The following is a 23,801-nucleotide window of genomic DNA, read 5'->3' as shown; positions in this document are numbered from 1 at the left end:
ATCCCTTTTGAGAGAATTTATTTTAGTTAAACTTCATAGTCATGAAGGAATGTGTTCATGTGGAAGATGATTGTCTGATAAATGAGAAAACTAAACGTTTAAAATCAGTTTCTGTACATGATACATCGATTTTGAGAGGAAAGACCTAGCTAAAAATGTCAGTGTTTGGACTGAGCTGCTGTGTGAATCAGCAGTATTTTTGAAGGATTTGTACAGCTGAAACAAAACAGACCAATAGACTGTCATAATCATCTTAGTTTAGAAAAAGGTCTTGAGGGTTTGCACTCTGCTGAAACTTAGACTTAGCTGAGCTAACCTCTCCCGTGGTTTAAAATATAACTTCCTTTGGGTGACTTCTACATGTGTTCCATGTGTAGGCAGTAGTACCAACATATTTTGGGCTAAATCTTTTCTGCTTTATTTTGCTGTCTTAATATTGCTGGAACTAGTCACTATTGTTGGCAGTAAAATTGGGTGCTAGTATAAACACCCGAAGGAATTCTGCCTTCCTCCTGTGTCTGAAGTGTGGCATCTTCTTGGAGGGTCTCATGTGTTTCTTCCTGTGGTCTGTGCTGAATTCTGCAACACTCTAATAAGCTTGTCACTATGGGTTTGTTGTAACATCACTTCTATTAAGATGTTGGCAATGCAATACTTAATTGGAAAAGAGTCAGCAGTAATTGATGCCAAAATAGTTTCTGAAAAGGTATAACCTTCATTTCTGAATAAATGATAGACCTGGGGAAGGTGAGGGGCTGCAGCGTACCTCCAGTCTTACTTTGTGGTAACTGTTCCTTATTAGATTTGGCATTGCAGACTGGACAGAGATATTTCTTCAGCGATAAGGTTTTAATTCCTATTTTAATCTAATTTTTGTTGGCTTTATTTCTAAACTCAAAACCAGAGCAGTAAAGGAGCCACAACTTATTGTGCCGCTTTGTTACGTTAATGCGTTACAAGTCAAATTTCTGTGTCTCAGATGAATCCATATTCTTTCTACTTCTAGAGAATATTTGGAGAAACTGCTGAAAAGAATTTATATCTATCTCAACTGATTATCTTGGATACACTGGAAAAATGTCTGGCAGGGGTGAGTAGGCTTGCATAAGCAATTGCTAAGTTGGAATCAAATGAGTTAGTACAAGTCAAATGCTTGTGTATCTATTATTGCTGGTACTAAAGTTAAAACTCATCTGCTTTAGAGCAAAGTAGGAGTAGTGCCATTTAAAAAATACTAAAACTTCCTATAAATACAAGTAGCTGATATAATTGATAAATTAAGGATTTGTGGGGTGCTTTTTTCTTGCCTAAAATTATTGATCTTTTTTCAGCTAAATAAAGTAAACTTCAGAATTTGTCCTTCCCACTACTCAGCTAATTTGTGGAGTTATAAATAACGATTTTCTTTTAATAAGTTGTTAAGAAGAATTGCAGACAACTGGACAGCTCTGCTCAGAGGCGTGTGTGAACTGGAGTGAGGGAAGGCACAAACTGAAATGAAGAATTAGATTGGTTATGAAGCTTCGCTAGGTTTTTGTAGGCTTTGAATGCTTGTGGCATATTTTGCTCATTATTTTTTCAATAGATGCATCAAAACATTTTCATCCCATGATTTAAACAGAAAAAGTAATGGGATAGTAAATCATGTTAAAAGTAGTGAATAATTCAGTACGAGCATTTCAGTTTTATGCTGCTAAGTTTTCTGCATACAGTGTTGATTTTTCTTTGAAATTCTTAAAACTTTCATTTGTTGAAGTATTTTTTCATGTACTTGTATATACAGCAGAAACTTTGCTATCACTGTTGTAAAGATTACTTTTGCAGGTGTTTCCTAGATTACATTAGTTAACTGTGTCCAGACTTCCACTGGGAGTCCAGTCCTGAGGTTGCCAATCAGAGCTGTGCTGCAAGGCCCTTTGCTATTACCTTTGGGATGTAAACAGTTGTACAACTTACTGTGCTAAACCGGGTAATTGCAAAGCCAAACCTCACTGTGAGCAAAACTTGCAATGGTTTATTCCTTTAACAAGAAAGGAATTTTTTTTTTTAAAGCTGTATTCCTGGATGAATTTCATGAAATCATCTAAGCTCTTTGCTGTTTCCCTGCAACAGTTTTTGAAGGTTCTTTCTTTATAAGGTAATGACCTTATTACGGTTAGATTTGTCAAGTGGCATATCTTATATTACAGTACTAAACCAGTCTGAATAATTGTGGATTCTTCTAAATTCACAAAAGATCCAGGTAAATACACTTTCCAGAATAATTTTCAGCTTTTACAGCTGAGGTGAATACCTCTTTTTGGCATTTTTTGTGTCTTTGATGCAGTGAGTCAGAAAAACTGTTTTAACTTCAGAAATCAATTATTTAAAAATATTTCTTATATGCTTATTGTTTGAAACGTTAGTGGTTTTTTCCTGATAGATGATGATACTTGAACAGCATAAAATTGCACTGAATACTTCTTGCTTTGTCAATTCAAATGAGAGCAAGTTGAGCCAGTATATGTTTAATAAGACTGAGCCAAAGTTCTATACAAAGAGCGTTGTGTTCTGTGATATCTTCAGACGTATTTCTTGCTCGCTGTTCTTGCTCAATGTTTCATCAAGTTCTCATGGCAACAGGACTCGGGTCAACTAAGTGGGAGTCTCTGAAACTTCCCAATTCCCTATGGTAAATTCATTGGTAGAATTTTAGAAAGCTTTAATGCTGACCCTTCTGTTAAAACTTGCTCTTAGTAGAGCAAAGTTTCACTTTGAATTCTTCTGTAAATAGTTTCCTTATGCCTCATACTGTGCAAACTGGCAAAAATTAGATTTTTCTTTTGAAGGAAAGTTAAGCCATTTTTGACTCATATAGAGCAATCCCAGGCAAGAGCAAGGCAGAAGCACCTTTCTTTCCAGTTCATTTTTTTTATATAAAATATTTGCTGTCAAAATACAGTGGTTAGAATACTGCCCAAAAGAGAAGTAAGGGTGGGTCTCTGGCCTTTGAGCTTCTGTTCAAAGCCGAGATAGCTAATGCTCAACTGCTCATACTTTAGACAGATCAACAGGGTGCACTCATCAAAACGGAAATGTATTTTACTTCAAAAACTAGTTTGGTATTTTGCTTCATACTTGATGACGTTGATCAACTTGGTGTCCTACGTATTCTGGAGACTTAACTGAAAATGTAAGATGGTTTGAATTATACAGGTTATTGTCCAAAGGGAAAGAACCCTCCTCTCCGTAGACATCTTACACTATGGTAGCCTGCAGGCGGAATTAGAAGTTTAGGTTCAGGTCCTGTGCCTACTAGTGGCAGATGCTCCATTTTTTTGCCTCCAAAGCTACAAAACAGAATTTCATGAAATACTGACTGTTTCTTTTTAGCAACCAAAGGATACCATGCGACTAGACGAGACCATGCTGGTAAAACAGTTGCTGCCAGAAATCTGCCACTTCATCCACACTTACCGTGAAGGGAACCAGCATGCAGCTGAACTACGTAATTCTGCCTCTGGGGTTCTTTTTTCTCTTAGCTGCAATAACTTTAATGCTGTGTTCAGCCGCATTTCCACCAGGTAGGTGTTTTTCAGTAGCCTGACAGTGTATTAGAAGATCTGCTGCATACTGGTGTCTAGAACATCTGTCATGAATTGTAGTCTTTCTAATTTCAGAAAAGTTAACTGTTTAAATGATATTTAACAAGATAGTTCTTAAGTGAAACTCCCTTTACCTTTCAAAATTTTACTTGAGTTTCAGGTTACAAAATGAACCTGTTCCATAGCCGTTCCAGGTTACTGCCAGCATATTTTCTGTGAGCTGCATTTATTGCTTTTTTAATCTGCTTTCATAAGTACAAGTGAAATGCTGTCGTAGAGTGAAAATAATGATAGCTCAGCTGAATAAGTTGAATAAGTTCTTGTGGGTGCAAGGTGTTGCGGAAAAAAAAAGGATGCTGAAGATAATGGGTGTATCCATTTACTTAAGAATTTATAATGCAGAATTTCTGATTGCCTACAGCTCTGTTGGAGCCCCAACGCTGTTTTCTTTCCTAATTTTTCCTGCTTGAAGGCTTTTATGTCAAATCTGTCTTATGCCTGAAGGGGACAAAACAGCTGGACTGTTTGTTAGTTGTTGGAAAAGCCCCATTTGTCTTCTGACTGACTTGAGTTTCACAGCACATTTACTGTAAAAATAGCTGTCTTTTCTGCTATTCTAAGTGAGAAGAGAGACAGGCCCAAAGTTTCCATCTATTCTTTGCTCTTTTTACCCTGTTCCAGATCCTTCTGATGCTTCAGCATTTGCCAGTTCCCTAGAGTTGTGTATTAAGCTTTTTATTACTGAAATACTTTGATGTTTTTTGAAAGTTGCTTGAAGTAGCTTAGCTCTTATCACACTTTGTTACAGCTAACATTATCCTTAATTTATTAGAAGTGGAGCTTGGGCAGCCTTATGTGGTCGCATAGCAATGAGTATGCCAATTTAATTGAAACAAAGATTTATATATTCCTTATAATGTAAAAACAGTTCCACTCCAACATTTTGGAAATCAGTCTAAAATTATTTAATAAATTGAAAATTTAAATATTTAAAAAACTTTTACAGAGCCTTTAGTAACTTCTGTTTCAAGAACATAGACTTGGCAGCGAGCATGGAGGATGTGGTTTTACTCAATAGGTTGATTATGTTTTGTTGCTTATGGAAATGGAAACAATTTCTTCTGCTCCTTTTATAGGAAGTATTTTTCAGTTGAAGTTTCTTGACAGTCCTTGAATATAGTCCATGGATCTGTACTTACTCGTATGTCTGTAGCATGGTTTAGTTCTCAAGCTCCAAAGCCCTTCTCACCATCCATTTAAGCTGGAACGTAGTGCTTTTTCCCTAACCTGTTTTTCACTTCAAGATGGCTTGTACATAAATAGTTAAATATTTGACCGATTGTTGCTGATCCCCACAGGGGTCAGCTTGCCGACAGTTAGCATTGCTGATCCTTTGACCTGTGCTTCCTGTTTAGGCATATTTCTAGGCCTTGTACAGCAGCTGGGGGATTTTTGGCACGAAAAGCACAGCAGTGGGGACCTTCCCATTCCCAGCGAGGGCTGTTAAGTTTCCCTGGCGTTGAAGAAATGAAGAACTGCTTTTGTGTGTAGTACTAGAAATCACATTCCATCTCTAAAACACAGCTGTAACTCTGGAACAAGCCATGGCAATCTTTAGTTTGTGATAACATATGATTTAGTTATTAGTGGCGTAGTATCTGATGAGATGTTTAGTAATTCATCTAATACAGGAGTGTGAAAAGATGCCATTGTGTTTAAACTGGTTTGATTAAACTTCGTCCTGTTTGTTTAGGCCAGACAAACATGGACCTTCTTTAGCTTACAAAGAGTGGTTGTAGCTCACTTCAGCGATATTAAGTACCATCAGTCCCTGCTTCACTCTTGAGAAATTAGCTGGGGCAAGACTTGTTGTTAAGGAAAAGTAGTCTAAAAGTGTCATGATTCCATGAATTTAGTATTTAGTTGAAAAGATGACAAGATTACTGCTACAGTATGATACATAACAGAAGGATTTAGGCAAATCTGGGGCATAAACAGACTATCACCAGATGGTATTGGCATCTCGTAAGACTCATCACTGGTATTTCTGGATCCATTTTCGGTATGAGGATGGAATAAGACTATAATATTAACTTTTAATCATGCAAGATCCATCTTTCATTTCTAAACCTGGAAAAGTTTATCTGAGGAGATGGTGTTATATGAGGAGATCATATAATAGTCCCCTGCTATTCAAATGCATAGAATCATAGGTGTGTGTTCGTACCTATCTGACATCATCTGATTGAGAAGTTAGTTTACTTTGCATATTTTTAGATTACAGGAACTGACTGTTTGTTCAGAAGATAATGCTGATGTTCATGATATTGAACTTTTACAGTACATCAGTGTGGATTGCGCAAAACTAAAGCGACTCTTGCAAGGTATGATTTGAGCCTGTGTTTTGAAATATTTGTGTCTGAATATGGCTAGTTAGGGATGACACAGTGGTATTGATACGTAGATATTTTTTTGGTGTGTTTTACTCCAAATAGTCATAAATTTACCAAAATATTTTAACATATTTAAGTAGCATAGAGGCATTGGTTTAAATTGCTTTGCACTTCAAATGTCTTTTATAATCTGTGTTGCTTTTTAGAACCAAGTTTCTTTTCTAAATGCAGAAATGTTTTACGTTTACAGAGACTGTATTCAAGTTTAAAGCCCTTAAGAAAGTAGCTCAGTTAGCTGTTATCAACAGTCTTGAAAAGGTGAGTATTTTAATATTTATGTTCTGTTTCATTGCTTATTTGCAGACTTTCTCTAATTTAGGGATAGTTGCAATTCAGTAATTTACTGTAAAGTATAAGTTGATGCATCCCTTCGATGCATATATGTTTTGCAAGAAGTGTCGAGTGATTAGAAATAAGAGTAAAATCTCTCTTCCTTTAAATACATAATTCAGAAAAAGTATTTTTAAGCTGTGGAATGTAAATATGTTTTGCATTATCTGCAGGCATTTTGGAACTGGGTGGAAAACTATCCTGATGAATTCACAAAGCTGTATCAAACCCCACAGACTGATATGGCTGGTAAGACATAACAAATGACAGCGTTCAAAAGTTGGTTTCTCAGACATCCCCACGTTCACTTGCGTTTTGTGCCCTCTTTGCTGCTTGTGCAGCCTGCAAATGAGAAACAGGTTTCTGTCAACCTTTGTCAGGGCAGGCAAGGATATAGTGCTATCTCTTTTCTCTCCTGACTCACCTTTTCAAGAGATTCATTCTGTGGTTCACAACACAAAGAAATAAACCCCAAAAGACGTAAACTCTTTAAATATCTATTTTTCATCTCGATACAAGAAAAAAACTTAAAAGAGAACATCACCTATATTTGTCTGTAATGAAAAAGAGAGGAAATTTGTATTTTCAGGTAAACCATGTCTTTAGCTCAGTTGAGACCAGTTTATCCCCAGTAGCATGCCAGTAATGTGCAAAGCAGAACTTTTCTCTGTGTAGGTGGAGCTATCCCTCTGTTCTTTCATACCTATTTTTTACCTTTTCATAATTAAAATTGGTATTGAACTTGGGGTTATATTTTATGCAGATTGTGCGGAGAAGTTGTTTGACTTAGTGGATGGCTTTGCTGAAAGCACAAAACGTAAAGCAGCAGTTTGGCCACTGCAAATCATACTCCTAGTCCTGTGTCCAGAGATAATCCAAGATATAGCAAAGGATGTGGTAGAGGAAACTAAAATGAACAAGGTAAGAGAAGAAAAGTATCTGAATTCTGGTTCTGATTTCTAGAGGATGCTTGGTTTTGCTTATTCTGTATTTCAAGTATATTTTATTCTGTCTTTCCTGCCTAAAAAGCACATTACAGTTCCATATGTAAAATTATGCGCCCTTTTTAAGTTCTCACCTAACATATGTTCTTTCACTGTCAGTAATTCATACAGATAGTATATCCCAAACAATGTTATTTCAGAACTTCTACATCTCCTTGGAGATTTGAATCCCAGTGTTGTGAATCCCCTGCCTCTACCAGTAGCAAACGTAGCATTGCTTCTAGCTGGCCTGTAACTGTTCGGATTGCTGCAGTGTGTGTACTGTGTGTTCCATAATTGCAGTACCTGTAGCAGATGGTGAATTTGATGTGGCTGCAAACATTACAGTTAAGAGTAAACAACCATCTCCCTTTGTGCCATTCCGATTGCCCTAGATCGTTCAAAATGAATATCTTTAATAAACATAACGTTTCTCCAGAATGCTGCATCAGGTTGCTTTCTGCAATCCCAATATCCACGCTTTCTGATCAGAAAGTGCAGTGGTGTTTGTTTTCAGTGTTTAAGGATCTAAAAACCCTGACCACAGATTACCAAAGCTTTGGTCATAACTATTCCTAATTTGAATTCTGCAGAAACTGTTCCTGGACAATCTCAGGAAAGCACTTGCAGGCCACAGTGGGAGCAGACAGCTGACTGAAAGTGCTGCTATTGCTTGTGTTAAACTGTGCAAAGCATCTACCTACATCAACTGGGAAGATAATTCAGTCATTTTCCTACTAGTGCAGTCCATGGTAGTAGATCTTAAGGTAAAAATGTCTGTTTCCTAATTGCAGTGAAGAAATTTGCATTTTAAAATACTGAAATAAGCTTTTAATTTCTCATTAACTGAATACCATAGTGTTTTTCAGTGGAAAGTTTTGCATTGAAAGTAGATGAGAATAATCTTGGTATCTGATTTTTTTTTTTTTTAAAATATATAGAATTTGCTGTTTAATCCAAGCAAACCTTTTTCAAGAGGCAATCAAAATGCAGATGTAGACCTTATGATTGACTGCTTAGTTTCCTGCTTCCGCATAAACCCTCATAATAACCAACACTTTAAGGTGAGAACACTACTTCTGGGTAAGTCATTCTCTACATACTATTGATGACCTGTCAGTGATAAAAGATCTGCTAACAGCAGCTGGAAGCTCATAAATAAGTTCAACTGTATAAGTATCCCTTAGTAATAAATCCCTGCATGTTTTTATAAATCTTTTCTCAGCTGATTAGACTTTCTCTTGTAGATTTGACAGCTTTGTCAATTTAATAAAAAGGCTCCAGTATGTTATTCAGTGTGATAAGAAAGATGGCAAAGATGAAGATGTTCCTAAGTGACTTTTATGTATTTTCATTGCAGATCTGCTTGGCACAGAATTCCCCATCAACATTTCATTATGTACTGGTAAACTCGCTCCACCGAATAATCACAAATGTAAGTTCTGAAAGTATTCAATCAGGCCAGCAATCTGTGGCTTCTAGTCAGGTCAATATCTGCTTATTAAATACAATTTGAATAGCAGACCAAATGTTGTTGCCCTTATCCATGCAGCAAGAGTTGCTTGCTAGTAAGGAAGGACATACAGATATTTATTTGTTCACGCTGCCCAGCAGTTGGATTCCCAGTTTGAGAGCTTGTATTCCAGTACAGAATTTCAATACAAATATGTTTTAATGCCCTCTAATATAGGATGACAAATGAATCTTACTCTCTCTGGTTTTGTAATAGGTACTGCTTTAGTGATGTATGAAAAACACTCCCAGGACATGTGTAGTTACAGCACCTTCTGCTACTTCTAGTATATTGACATGGGAACTTAGGGGAAGAGCTGGCCTCATGGTTTTGCTCAGGGATTTGATCCAGTATGAGTTTAAATAATGTAAAATTGTAGTAAATGCTGAGTGCCAAAAATATTTTGAAAGTTTGTGCAGTTGTTCATCTTCAATTTGTTATTGTACTTGAAGTCACTAAAATATTACTTTAATTTTTATACTGTTCAGAAGTACTTTCCTGATCAGTATGAAAATAGAATCAGTCAGTGTTGAGCATCCAGCCTTACTTAATTTACATAACATCTTCTATTTCATTTATCCCAACATTGTAATGAAAACACTCTGTTAAAAAAAAAAAAAAAATGTATTAAGCACTTTGCCAAACGGGAGAAAATGCTACTGTAGATGTGGTGGCATATCTGTGGTGGGTTAATACAGCTTTTCAGATATTATCGAGCACTTAAAATACCAATTTCCCATTTTGTTTAGTGTATCACAATGAATTGAGTGCACATTCTTTTGAGGTATTATTTACTAGCATGCAATATCCTGAAATCTACCATGGTTTCCAGCATTTATGGTCCCAGAGTTTGTGCTTGTTCAGAAAGAAGAGTAATGTAGTAAGCAGCTAAGTTGGAAGTATGGCTTCTGTTACAACTCATTGAAATACCACGAGTTGTATGGTGAGAATGCAGAATGAACATATTGGTAATACTGTGTGAAATACTCCTGTGTAACGGTTCATTCTACTACAGGTTTCATAACTTTTAGAGGTCTAAAATAAAAGGTAATCTGCCTCCTCTATTGCCAGTTGAACATTTGAGCGTTTCTGTGTGTTCGTTCTAGTCTGCGCTGGACTGGTGGCCCAGGATCGACGCCGTGTACTGCCATTCCATGGAGCTCCGCAGCATGTTCAGCGAGACGCTTCATAAAGCTGTCCAGGGCTGTGGGGCACATCCAGCCATTCGCATGACTCCGGTAAGACTTCGGAAGAAGCTGTTAAAACCCAAACCTGTTTTTCCTGTGTCCCCATTCCATTCCAGCTTTTTTATTCATTAACTTTAGACTGGAAACTAGAGGGGGGAAGAACATTGCAATCCAAAAAGCAACAGAGAGCCATACTAGCTCTGTAAACCTTGCAGGTTTTGGTGTATTGACTGTTTCTAGTCGGTTAGTGATGTACGTTTCTCAGTTTTCATGCTGCTTTTAAACTGGCAACAAAGAAATATTTCTTCTGTAACTGTCCTCTGTGGCTAACTGTTCATTTTAAGCTTTCTTGCTGTGTGAATCGCTAGGTAATATGTCCATTCTTGTTTAATCTGAAAAACAAAAGCTTTCTGGATGTGAAGATAATTTCTGAAAACTACAGTGCTTTTACCATGACTGGCACGAGTAGCTCTTCATTTGTCTTGCTTGCTTTCTGTTGAGCAAGTTGACTGTTTGGTCTTGGTGACAGCAACAAAGTAAAAGATTTTTCAAGCATTATGAAATAAAGTCAATATTCTTGGTTGACTTTGAAAAAGTCTTGAGTAAATTCCAATTTGTAGTTCATCCAAATTTTTTTTAGTAAATTCACATGTAGCTGTGTAGCCTTTCTTCTGAACTTTCCATTTAGGACTTTTGATGTGTCAAGTGAACTTGGTTGGTTGTTCTAGAAGGCCTAAAATGATACATGAAAATATTCCTATTGGGCTTCTCAAATGAAAGCAAATGATCACAATACCTTTAGTTGAAAGCTACAACATGTTTAACATGCTTTTTACGTGTATATATTCATCTGTTGAGAAAATAGCAGGGTATTGTAACGGCAACTCTGATTGGTGGTGCTTTGTCTTCTGCTTCTTATTTTCCGTTCTTATTGGCTGCTGTCGCTCACATGGTCAGATGCCAACCAGTCACTGTTTTGCATGGCAGTGGGCCTCTGTTGCTGTAAGTATGACCCATCGTAACTACCGCAGAAAAGCCTTTCCTTGCTCCGACTTTTCTGTGCATAGTTACCACTGCAGTCACCTCACTTCATCTGGGATACGGAAGGTGGTAGCATGTTTGACGTAAGAACGCAGGGCTGGAGGAGCCCTCTTCAGCGCTGCTCGGGGCAATTGCAAGGCCATCCCTTTCACAGCCAGTTGAGCTCCTTCCTAGAAGGAAAGGCTTTTTGTTGGTTCTGTTCTGTTCTTTCTGCCCCTACTTTTCCACCACAGTGCTTGTCCAGAGTCTCCCCTCTCTGGTGGTTAGAACTGTTTTCTAATTTCCAGCCTAAACTTATTTATGTCTAACTTATCCCCATTCGTTCTTGTTCCAATGTTGTCTGTTAGCTTCAAACCCGTGTTTATCCCCTTGGTGTATTTGCAGGGAGCAGTCATGTTCCTGTCTTTGTTTATTGATAGTCTTTAGTTTTGATTGTGTGAAGTAAATCAGTCACTTCACAGAAACAGATCAGCTACTTTTGCCCTGTGCCTCTTCTCAGAATTCCCTTAACTGTGGCAAACTAAGGTTTAGCACAGAATTAGTTTACCTCTGCCAGTGTGGTATCAATTTCTTGATTGGATGCTTTTTATGTGGAGATTTCATTCTGTATATATTCACAATAACTATTTAGCAAAAGGGCATGAGCTCTAATTCCTTGTAGAACTTAATTATACAATATCATATCTCTTCTTCAGTTACCTTGAGGATGCTCTCAAGCTAGGGTTTGGGGTTTTTTGTTCAAAACTTGTAAGTTAGTGAAAACAAAAACCAAGTTCATGTTACTGTTTGAGATCTTTGCAAATAATAAACTAGACAAAATAGTTTAAAAAACTGAGTTTCTAAAGAGCGTTGCATTCTGTCTTGTGTTGAATATCCACAGGGGCAATTTTTTTGTCCAAGTTACTGTATCGTAACTTTTGGTAGCTGTAAGCAAAATACTAATTTAATCTCTGCTGATATAAGATTTAAATTAATGAAAATACTGTAAACTTCCTGGAGAGAAATTAAAATCTTTTGTCCTTTGTACATACTGGGGACCAATTAACGCAAGTTCATATTTTTTTAATATATGTATTTATAGATGTGTGAGTGTATATATAGACACACACACGTATATTTTTCACAGACTTTAGTGTGCATCCAAATTCTTTTTGCTGAGATGAAGAAACTGCAGTTGATTGCCATACAGCAGGGTGTTTCACTTGGAAGGGTTGTCCACACTGTTGGATTGAGGCATAAACTCAGTTTTTGAAATCCCTACAAGCGGTAGCATCCACACACTCTGTGTGGCTATTTGTTGAACGGGTTGGTTGTATTGCTGCCTGGAGTCTGTTGTGTGAACATCAGTGGTAGAATATGATACAGTTCACCCTGGAGTCAAGTCAAAATACTTTGTGTGACCTCTCAATACATACCTTAAAATGTTCTCCATTTCACATAAGGAAGTTGACTGCTACAGAAGTAATTTGCTGATTTTTTTCAGATGAAGCTAGGTATTTTTTATTTAAGCGATGCACTGTGTACCTTGTGAAAACTGAAAGCTTCATTTTTCAGAGGTTGTAGAGATGAAAATGCTATCATCCAGACTGTCGTCATGGCAGAAAATAAAGAGAATATTTTGTCTCTGGAAAAAAGTTCCCTACGCTCTCATGTATTCAAGCTTACTTGGAAACATTTATTTTTATTTCTTCTTGAACCAGAGAAAATCCTTTTTGGTCTTTTTATCCATTTTTCTTTTGCTACAGTTTGTCTTATGCAAAAACTTCTCTTGTCTCCACATGCAGCTCACTAAAACAATTCTTAAGGAAACTTTAAAGATCTAATCAAGTGATAGCATGTGCATATGCAGAAGGGGATCTTTAGGTAGAAAGCTATGCACCGTACTTGAGGGAATTTTACTTCCAAACTTTTAAATGAATTACAGATTATAAAACCAATACACTTCATATGATGTTTAATTATAACCACTATGTAGACTACCTTACTGACAATGACTGTGATTTTTCCTTCCGTCAGAGTCTTACATTTAAGGAGAAAATGACAAGCCTTAAATTTAAAGAAAAACCTACTGATTTGGAAACCAGGAGCTACAAGTTCTTGCTGTTATCCTTGGTAAAACTGATCCATGCTGATCCAAAGCTTTTGTTGTGTGTAAGTATATCATGTTAATTCATTCATAGTAAAATTTACTTCTGAAGCTATGAAATGAATAAAAGTTAAAAACATAAACCTGGCATCTAGGATACTTCCCTACTCATTCTTTTCTCTGGTTATAATGCTTCTGTGCTTTCAGGCGGGAGGCAGTAGCAGGGAGAGGGGAGTAGAACAAGAAGAAAATTAAGGAGGGGGGGAATTAGTCATCATTCAATGAGTAGGAAGACAGATGCGGTCTTTGATCTTCGATTTTCTCAGGTCTGTTTATTGTTTAATTTAAAAATATTTCAATTATGTCAAAGATACGATATTCAAGGGGTACCATAGCTTAAAAAAGCCCGAGGTACCCTCTTAAAGATCCAGAAACCCACCTAGCATCATTACAGCAATGCTGCTGTAGTGGCCAGTAACATGGTCCGTCATTGAACATTTTACAATTTAACCTTGCTTTCCTTTTTGCTATTTAGAATCCGAGGAAGCAGGGGCCTGAGACGCAAGGTAGCACGGCTGAATTAATTACAGGCCTTGTACAGCTCGTTCCACAATCCAGCATGCCAGATATAGCACAAGAAGCCATGGAGGTGAGGGGTAAATGTTCTCTATGCGAGGTGATTCGTACGCAGACAGATCAAGACTCTTGCAGAAGCTCTGAAGTATTGATTAGCTACAAAGTTCTGTGCTTTAGAGTTTGGTTTCTATTGATCTTTTTCTAAATGGCTCCTGCACTGAAAGTTTTACAGGAGAGGCCTATCAGAAAATTTAAAAAAGCAATTCATGCTGCCCCTTGTGACTACCCTGCACCTCTTTATATGGTTTGCTGATCAAATACAGTTTGACAGTTCCTCTGTTCCATCTTTGCAGAGGACACCATTAAGCTTGCCCTCTCTCTTCTGTTTTCTGAATGCCTGTGAGAAAAATGCCTGACGCAGTGGCTGGTCCTGTGCTCTGTTGTGAATTGGAGGTTGTGTGTGTAGGAGGGATGGATGAGATACTTTAAGGCTACAGAAATCTTCCCGCCAGCTTTGACTGAAGAAGCCAACAACTCACCAGAGCTACTTCTGGTTTGTGCCTTTCTGTGCAAAGTTGCTGATTCTGTGACTTTGCCAGTTCGCTTGTAACATTTGTGTTTTACACTGTGATGGGTCTCCAGAGCCCTTCAGACAGCCGAGAGCAGGCTTCAGCTGCTTCTTGTGCATAACCGAGCAGAAAGGTTTTAGTGGTTTTTTCATCCATGGTGCCAGTTATATTATCCTGCATCTTTGGATTCCCATTCTAACCAGTGCATCAGTGTGTGTGCGCCATTGACATCCTTCACGTTTTAGGTCTTCACAGGTAGACTGAAAAGAGGATTAACTATACTTATATGCTATTAAAGCTTTACCTAAATAGTTGAATTTTAGTAGGTAAACTAAGGCTTTTTTGTCAAACCTTGCCTCAACAAGAATTGCTACAAATAGTGTGAATATACTACAACCTATCAGTATGTGAAATACGTATTTCTTGATAGTTTAATGGTAGAATTCAAGAATATTTTATAAGAATAATCCTGTTCACTGTGAAAGTCTCTGACAAGTTTAGGTTGGGTAGTAACATCTTTACAGTCATTTACAGGAACTTAGAGACTGAAGAGTTTTGGTCGTTGTGTGATTTACTTTTGGTGTATTGTTCAGTCTTGATTCTTTATTGATACTGATCCCTAATGTACCTGATTATTGGCTTAACTAGCTGAGGACAGGCCTCTCATCTCTGTTTTTTGACTAGTAGGTTAGTAAATAAATTATGGAGTATTTGTTTAAGCTAGGAAACAATTTGAAATAACTACTTAAATGTTGTTGGAGAACACTATGGGTTGTGGGGTTTTTTTAAATTCCATTTTAAACAGTATTCCAACAATCCCTTTGCAGCAAACTTTTTTTAAAAAAATTGTCAGAAAAAATAGATAAGACATTCCACATTTCTGTCTTTAACTTGTATTTTCACCAAAGTAAAAATTTGTTTGCATATCAGACAGCCCCAAATAATAGGTGACATAAGAGGAGAGATTTTGTTTGCTATAGTTGCTTGATATAATTAAGGATAAACAACTTCTAATCAATAATTTTCTGTTTATTTACAGCCTTTGACCAGTTCAATTTTTATCAGATATGATTTCTTCTGAAAATTGTCTTCAACTAAGTTGTTTTTTGAGATTTTTGTAGTTAATCTGACTAAATCAAAAGCAGAAATTAAAGTTTTTGGTCATAGTTCAGCAGTGTTCTCTTGGATATGGTCAGAGCCTCTTCTTATCTAAGGTTTTGCTTGTGCAGGGAGTGGTAACAAAGAGTAACCTGTCAAGCTCTTTGCCTGTCCTGACTTGACAAAGAGCTTAAACTACAGAAATTTTGTTACTGCCAGTAGAAGTTTATATCCATAGGATTGGTTGCTTTTTTTTTTTTTTTTTTTTTTTGCAGCTGGACGTTAAGTAAATATTAAAGCCAAAACCTATCTTTTAAAAACATTGTGTCTGTGTGTCTTGCATGAATTTGTATGGAAATACAAGGTAAAACCTCTAGGTTTGGGTTATAAGTATGTAATAAAGACTAAAATGAGATACTTTTGACATGGACTAACAGTGAACTCTTCTATATAAATTGCTTTTTATATCTTTGTGTTTAAAACAATGTAATTGTTATGTGATTGCACCTGTTTCTCTGCCTGTGCTGATGTACTTTGTAAGCTTCTGTCTTTAAGTGAAACTCTGCTGTGTTTTGAATTTAGGCCTTGCTAGTTCTTCACCAGTTAGATAGCATTGACTTGTGGAATCCTGATGCACCTATAGAAACATTCTGGGAAATAAGGTATGTAAATGAATTTTTGTAAATTAGAGGAATAGCTGTGTTGGTTTGTCTTCTCTTTTGAAATAGATGTGAATGTTTTGGGAAAACTATGCAACATCGGCATCAATCTGCAGTCAAAATTATGTGTATTCATTAAAAGGTTATATCTTCCTTATGCTATACGAATTTAACAAAAATATAATAACAGACATTTTGCTGGCTTTCTTAATGACTCTTTTCAGCCTGACGTTAAGGTGTAGAAATGACTATTAGTTTGAAAAGTTAGAGACTTTACCCCCTCATTCAAATGTTTACTACTTGTTTAAATTCTGTTTTATCCTTGTGGGGCTGAGGGAGGGAAATGCTAAGCAATTCTAGAAGTGTGGAATTGCTAATCTTGACTCTGAAGCCTGTAGTTTGCCCTGACCTGTGTATTCAAAGAAATCTAATTCATTAAAGATATCTTGCTTTTTATAACTTCACAGCAGTTGTGGTAGTTGATTTCCTGGAGAATATTAAGGGAAGTTAAGTTCCAAAAAATTCAAAATTACACAAAATGCTAAACCAAAAAACAGGACTCTGTAAACTCAGAATTCTAATAATTGCACGAGCTAAGTAAGTTTTAAAAAAATAAATGTGGTGATCTAATGTGAGTTGGTACTGATGTTTGTTTTAGAAGACAGGGAGCAGCAGTCTAGGAGGAGCACTCTTACAGCATCAGCGAATTGGCCTGCTTGACTGCTAACTGTGGCTCGAGGGGCTTGTTATGGGATAGGTTTGGGGCCAAGCCCTGCCTAGCTGGGCAATAACGGAAACTCATCACTGTAATTTCTAGTAGTAGAAAGGAGTTTGTGGTCTGTTCGGGCTGGGGGAAAAACCCATTAAAATTGACACTAATTTGGACCCTTTGGCAGTTTTAACAGAGAGTGTGAGGCCTGAATGGATATGAAGAAGGAACATCCCTAGATGTGTTCCTTCCAGAACAGAGTTGAGACACGTTGTCAGAGCAGTGTAGGTAAACTTGTACTGCCACTGTCTGTGCTGTATCTGTTCTGTGGATAAATGGAGGACTGCTGAACCGACAGCCCTGGAGTCTGGACTTCTAACAAGTACCCAAATTGCTTCACTTCCTCTAGGGAACTGCAAAGGCCAGCTGGGTGGTGGGAAGGGTCAGAGGGGAGCTTGTCATTTAAAGTACACACCTATATTGTATCTATTATACATCTTAAAAGATGATGCTAGTATATGTATAGGATATTCATGCTAATTGCCTATTTCTATGTAAAATGTAGTAATATCTTCAAAAATTTTGTTACTAGATTATAAAGCTAATGCTGAATTTCATTTTGCTGCAGTTCACAAATGCTTTTTTATATCTGCAAGAAACTAACTAGTCATCAGATGCTCAGCAGTACAGAAATCCTCAAGTGGCTGCGAGAGATTCTCATCTGTAGGAATAAATTCCTTCTAAAAAACAAAGTAAGTAAATGTTAGCATCTACCTGTTAGGATCATTAAGAGGAATTGGTCTCTGTTTTGTCACTCCCTTTATTTAACAGGTTATTTTATGATTGGAAGAGATTTGATAGCTACACCTATACGTTCTGTTTTCTTATGTCCTCTCCGCTGAGAGATGGTGCTTTGTGAGGCACCCTTGATTAGAATCAAAGCTAGGTTTGGGATTATTTTTTTTTTTTTACTTTAGCTACACAGGTTGTTTTGCTTGCCTGGAAAAGACATGTTTTGCAGAAACCTGGTGCCTGATACCTATTTGCCTAATACAAAGAGAAATAGCCCACAGGCTGTGAAAAAGGGAAAGTTAGTTATGATAAAGTATACTTCTTCATGGATGAAATAAAAATTTCTTTTTGGATCTCATGTTCATGTGAGTCCTAGAATTCTGACTTGTTTCTTTCCTGTAATTTCAAGAGACTTTCTCCAAGCCAAACACACGTAATGCTAGACTTGCTAGAATTAAAACCAGTCTTGCTATATTACTTTTGGAATTAAAGATATACTAGAAAAAATAAAGGGTTTCTGTTTTTCATATCTGACCTGAAAGTAGCTGTGCTAACATGGCAAGGATACTGTCTTATGTGTAGTTTATAGCATGCTTAAAAAGTCCTCTTTCAGCAAGAGGATTTTTACCTTTAAATGACTTCCTTCTTTTCTTCCCTTTTGCACTTTGGTAACTCCATTACTGATGGACACTACTTTTTGTCTGTGGTGATGCTGAGTAATAGGCTTTTTCCAGTTTAATATATATTTGTAAAATTTAATCTCACGTATTGCAGCTGAAGACCTTAGGCATTCTGGCTTTCTGTGAATTCAGGAAGACTTTTACATTTGACCTCTAAATGGAAATCAACTGTCCTTCAAATAGAGAATGTGCTTAATACTCTCAATCCAGTTAAGAAGTAATTAGTTTTTTTAAAAATCTGTTTCCTCTTGGTGCTTAGAGGATATTCATTAATATCATGATCAGAAAAATCGTTGTTATTAGAGCTCAGCTTCACAATCTCAGTTCCTGCTTTTCTGATCAAATACAAAATGTGTAGAATAAAATGTACAGTACTTCTGAGCTTGGCTTCTTTAGACTTAATTACGTCTAAATTATAATTATATTTATACTAGTATGTATTCTCTTGATTAAAACCAAGAAGCCTATAGGGCTTTCAGGAGGCTCCAAGGAAGGGAGGAAAGGCATCCGTTTGTGCTTACCTCAGGGTGATGTTTTTTGAAGACGACTTGCCAGATAATTTCTGAAGGGGAAATATCATTCTAAGATACCATTAATATGGGTAATTTTATAAAGCCCTGAGAGCGCCAGTGTGAAAAGTACTGTGTAAATGTTGAAGAGCTTTTTACCTTCCTGAAATGTATCCTTTTTACCCTTTTTAAAAAATAAGTTGATTTATTATTTTTCTTCGCTCTCTTTACAGCAATCAGATAGGAGTTCCTGCCACTTGCTCTTCCTTTATGACGTCCCTGGGGGTGGCACTAGTCAGATTTCTCTTGACCATGAAGAGATGATACGCTGTGCTCCAGGAGCTACCCTCAGGAAAGGGAAAGGGAATTCTTCCATGGTAAGTAATATGTGATAATAATTCTTTTTAATACTTGGTAAGAAAAACCTGTGTGCAAGTAGAAATAAAATTATGTTGAGAGCGATTTTTAAAAATTAATTATTTCTGAGGAGGAAAAGACATCTGTATCCTACATAATGTATGTATCTAATATGCTGGTTAATAATGATGTTTCAGACTTTAAAAAAATCCCACCTTTTTCAGGTTAAAATTTGGTGAATATTTTTTCCTTAGGGTTGCACATAGCATCCCTACACAGTAGTCTGTTGTTAATAAATCTGAAATCTCACTTTTTAAAGTATCACATGCAGTTTGAATGTACCATGAAGATCATAAAATCAAGCATTTTAGTAAGGTATACCCTTTGACAGACAAGTTTCTTGAGCCTAGTTTTACTACTAGTTCTAGCTGCAGGAGAAAAATGAGGATATTTAGAACATCTTTTATGAGCCAAAACTTTAATTTTGTTTTTTAATGTACACTTTTCCGGTATCAATGAGATTTTCCTAAATTTTAATAAAATTGCCATATCCATAAGCAATATTACCAAATTCGGAATTCTCTGTTTCCCAAGGAAAGTACAGCAGGGTGTAGTGGCACACCCATTTGTCGCCAAGCCCAAACAAAATTAGAAGTCGCCTTATACATGTTCTTGTGGAGCCCGGATATTGAGGCAGTCCTCGTTGCCATGTCCTGTTTCCGTCACCTCTGCGAGGAAGCAGATATCAGATGTGGAGTAGATGAAGTCTCAGTGCATAATTTTTTGCCAAACTACAATACTTTCATGGAGTTTGCATCTGTTAGCAATATGATGTCAACAGGTAAGAATCATGAATCAGTAAAAACTACCTGTATAAGAAGACTATTATTTGTGTTTGAGTTCTTTAAACAGGTTGAGATTCTTGATTTGATTGCTGCTCCTGCTTTCACTGAAATGTCTTAATCATTGGAATTGCTAGAAAGAGTAGGGAGTTGGGGTGACTGAGTTCATGAGGATTTTAAAGTGTAACAAGAAGAATCCTTTTCTAAACACTTTAAGGGGATATGTTCCTCTATTAATTTAATAATTACTTTCAAAGATATCATATTTGATGTAGGTGGGTTTTCAGAAAACTTGGTTAAATGTTCTGTGCTCTTCGCAGGGAGAGCGGCTCTTCAGAAAAGAGTGATGGCGTTATTAAGGCGCATTGAACATCCAACTGCAGGCAACACAGAGGTAAACTTTCTTAGGAATTGATATACGCTTTGCATGCATATTTCTTTTGAAAACAGAAAATACTGTTGCTACAAGTAGTTTTGAAGTTAAATCTTGATATGTCTTATTTCAGGCCTGGGAGGATACACATGCAAAATGGGAACAAGCTACAAAACTAATCCTTAACTATCCAAAGACCAAAATGGAAGATGGGCAGGTGACTATGAATTTTTCCATAGGTTCAACTCTTTGAAATTCAAAATAAATATTTAAGCTTATTTATTTCAAGGAACTGAATTTTAATCCAGAAAATTAGTGTTGTAGGCAGACTTAAGCTCCATGAAAATATTCCAGAAAAATAATGGTAATCAGTTGTCCACTATGCTTACTAAGAGACCAAGAAGCAATTTGACTTAAATTGCTGTAAGAGAGATGGAGACTGAGCTTAAAAATTAAAAAGAAATTGAAAAAAAGAATAGTGGAAACTCTACTACTAGAGAAATGATGAAATCCCTTTCACTGCAAGTTTTGAAACAAGCTGCTGGCTGTTGTGATTTAAATACACTTTGCCCCCTGGTGTAGAGCAGGGGCTTGGCTAGGCGACAGTCCTCCTTAGCCTTGCTTTTTCCACTTCTCTGCAAGCAGTGCCTCTGCATAGATTTCTGTTCGTTCTATCACAATAGGTGAATCTTAGAAAATTCTTGAGACTGAAATTGTAAATGGCAGGATGTCTTACGGAATGCTTTGCAATGCTATTCTCTCTCCGTTAGTTATGTTTAATTGAAGAGATTTAATCTTCAACCATTCTTTTTCAGGTTACTGAAAGCCTTCATAAGACAATTGTTAAGAGACGAATGTCGCACGTTAGTGGGGGAGGCTCCATAGACTTGTCTGACACAGATTCTCTGCAGGAGTGGATCAACATGACGGGGTTCTTGTGTGCCCTTGGGGGAGTGTGCCTGCAGCATCGCAGCAATGCAGGGTTGGCAACCTACAGCCCACCCATGGGCCCTGTCAATGAGCGCAAGGGCTCCATGATATCCATGGTGTCCACCGAGGGAAACGCAGAGACTCCTGTTAGCAAATTTATTGATCGATTATTGACTCTGATGGTCTGTAACCATGAGAAAGTGGGGCTTCAGATACGGACTAATATTAAAGATCTGGTGGGGTTGGAGCTGAGTCCAGCACTTTATCCAATGCTGTTTAACAAATTGAAGAATACCATCAGCAAGTTTTTTGATTCTCAAGGACAGGTAAAGTGTTGATATATTCCTTCACATTTGTGTCTTAATAAAAAACGTCAGTCTTGTCTTTCACATAGGTAATTGAAATTGATATCTCTTTGTGTTTTGTACAAAAAACCTGCAAGCATTGTGATTGTATTTCACAGCATGAATTAATAATTATTGTATTTGTGATTCCAGGCTATATTTAACATCAAGTAATTGAAAACAGTCTTGAATTCGTAGTGAACTCTGAGTACAGAATCTGTGAGAATGTTCTCAGAATCGTTATGGCTGGTAGTATTGACAGATTTAATCTTGACATATATTGGAATTCTTTTGGCTAGGTGATAACTAGAAAAATGCTTGTCAAAATGATTTTTGAAATGCTGCAGTATATTTGACAACTACCCTTTTTTTTAGTTTTGTTTGTAAAGAATTAAGGCCAGCAATTTTCTTCCTGTAGGTTTTGTTAACTGAGACCAACACACAATTTGTAGAGCAAACCATTGCTATAATGAAGAATTTGCTTGACAATCATACAGAGGGGAGCTCCGAACATCTTGGACAAGCTAGTATTGAGACAATGATGCTGAATCTGGTTAGGTAAGAAATCCTGTTGACCTTCCTATGCAAAGTAATATGTTTAAAAAGCAAGGTGGAGCCTTCTAGTTTATATCTTTTCTGCTTGCATCCATGGAGAAGCAGCAGCTGATTTTCTGATCCTCCTCCTTATGGTTCTGACAACTTCAGTAATCATGGAGATCGTTTATACTGCAGCATAAAGTACGCTCATGACTTTTTTTTAAGAACTAACCATTCCATAGCTTGGCCTGTTCTTGTAAGCATTCCTGGTTTCTTTTCCACACAATGGTATCAGTGGTTAAAAACCACCTGAAGGGTGGATTTCTGTTCAGTTTTATACTAATAGAAAACTTCTTTGGCCAGAAGAAATTTGGTACTGGTCTTCAGCTGACACAGGGGCTGGCTTACTTGGGGTGGGGAAAAAAAAGGTAGCCCAGAACAAACACTTGCTATAACCCATTGTGCAAGTCTGCCGGGTCCACCAGCGGGGAGGTTCCAGCACGGAGCTGAAAAGATTTGTCAGATGTGTGGGCCTTGTAGTATGAAGTAGCATGAAGTGTTGTATTAATCTTTTTGCTTCTTTCTTCAGGTATGTGCGTGTCCTTGGAAATTTGGTACATGCAATTCAAATAAAAACTAAGCTCTGTCAATTAGTAGAAGTAATGATGGAAAGGAGAGATGACCTTTCATTTTGCCAAGAAATGAAATTTAGGTAAGTATTGCATTATGTAACTTTTAGGATAGTGTAATGTGGACAAGTGTAATTTTGTTTGGTTATATGTTTAAAAAAATAAACCAAAAACTGCCTCACACCGCTATTTCTGGTATAGGGATAGTGCCCCTGTCTTTGTCTTCAGAATAATTTAGAACCTGGTACTGCATTAAAATTTCATTTTGATTGTGGGGATACTAAACACATGTAAAAATCTTGTGTGTGGTACAGACTGGGGTATTAATTGGTATAATTGGTTCAGTCATCTTCAGTGTGTGGTGGTTCAACTAGTTCTTACACTGGATTTGTAATAATGAAGAATGATGCCAACGGTAGTAAGTGTGTTTGAGGGAAGGGCTATTTAAAAAAAAAAACAAAAAAAAAAAACCCCAAAGCTAAAGTGATGTATTTATATGTAAAAGGAACAAAATGGTGGAATATCTGACAGACTGGGTGATGGGAACATCTAATCAAGCAACAGATGAGGATGTGAAATGCTTGACAAGGTAAGAAAGAATATTCTTACACTGTTTCTAAAGACGCTAACAGTGTTCCAGGTGCCATTTGATATCCACAGATGAGCTGGCTCAGGTGGACTTCCTTTAGTGGTAGTAATTTTAAGGAAAAGACAAAAATTGAAACTTAAATTTTGGTGAGCAACAACAAAATTATATTTAATGCATAATCTTAATTAACATGGCCCTTGAGGTGTGTGTGGGGGTTTTTAAATCTACCAAGTTTATTTAATTCCTTTTAATACCTTTTCTGATTTATCATCAGGATTGAACATTTTATTTGCTAGAGCATTCTGAAGAATAAAATCATCAAACATTATAGTGTTGAATTTATACTTAACTGGTTTCTTTAGTGACAAATCTGGTTTGCAGTTGTCCTTAGGAGATACATTGCTTGAACCTGTACCACAAAATGCAATAGC

General features: G+C 36.9%; 1 protein-coding gene across 10 annotated transcripts in view; it reads left to right on the top strand.

Annotated features, from left to right (window-relative positions):
* NF1 (neurofibromin 1) overlaps nt 1-23,801 on the top strand; it is a 102,343-nt gene that overhangs the window by 11,525 nt on the left and 67,017 nt on the right. For 7 of the 10 annotated variants that reach the window (XR_012625730.1, XM_074844999.1, XM_074845000.1 and 4 more), the window contains 22 exons: nt 1,007-1,090; nt 3,373-3,563; nt 5,862-5,968; nt 6,228-6,295; nt 6,541-6,616; nt 7,131-7,288; nt 7,944-8,117; nt 8,292-8,414; nt 8,711-8,785; nt 9,970-10,101; nt 13,108-13,242; nt 13,713-13,826; nt 16,003-16,082; nt 17,417-17,540; nt 19,003-19,146; nt 19,721-19,967; nt 20,289-20,362; nt 20,475-20,558; nt 21,157-21,597; nt 22,034-22,173; nt 22,742-22,864; nt 23,287-23,370. Coding sequence is in view for 8 of the 10 variants with exons in the window: in XM_074844999.1 (XP_074701100.1) it covers nt 1,007-1,090; nt 3,373-3,563; nt 5,862-5,968; nt 6,228-6,295; nt 6,541-6,616; nt 7,131-7,288; nt 7,944-8,117; nt 8,292-8,414; nt 8,711-8,785; nt 9,970-10,101; nt 13,108-13,242; nt 13,713-13,826; nt 16,003-16,082; nt 17,417-17,540; nt 19,003-19,146; nt 19,721-19,967; nt 20,289-20,362; nt 20,475-20,558; nt 21,157-21,597; nt 22,034-22,173; nt 22,742-22,864; nt 23,287-23,370 (2,978 nt within the window). In the remaining 2 variants the exon portion in view is untranslated. Of the gene's footprint in view, nt 1-1,006; nt 1,091-2,060; nt 2,138-3,372; nt 3,564-5,861; nt 5,969-6,227; nt 6,296-6,540; nt 6,617-7,130; nt 7,289-7,943; nt 8,118-8,291; nt 8,415-8,710; nt 8,786-9,969; nt 10,102-13,107; nt 13,243-13,712; nt 13,827-16,002; nt 16,083-16,975; nt 17,073-17,416; nt 17,541-19,002; nt 19,147-19,720; nt 19,968-20,288; nt 20,363-20,474; nt 20,559-21,156; nt 21,598-22,033; nt 22,174-22,741; nt 22,865-23,286; nt 23,371-23,801 lie in introns of those variants that run through there. The other 3 variants (XM_074845001.1, XR_012625731.1, XM_074845002.1) reach the window with 3 other exon arrangements.

This window comes from Strix aluco, chromosome 19, assembly GCF_031877795.1.
Source record: "Strix aluco isolate bStrAlu1 chromosome 19, bStrAlu1.hap1, whole genome shotgun sequence".
In the NCBI taxonomy this organism is placed as follows: Eukaryota; Metazoa; Chordata; class Aves; order Strigiformes; family Strigidae; genus Strix; species Strix aluco.
This window is presented reverse-complemented; position numbering and strand designations above follow the sequence as displayed.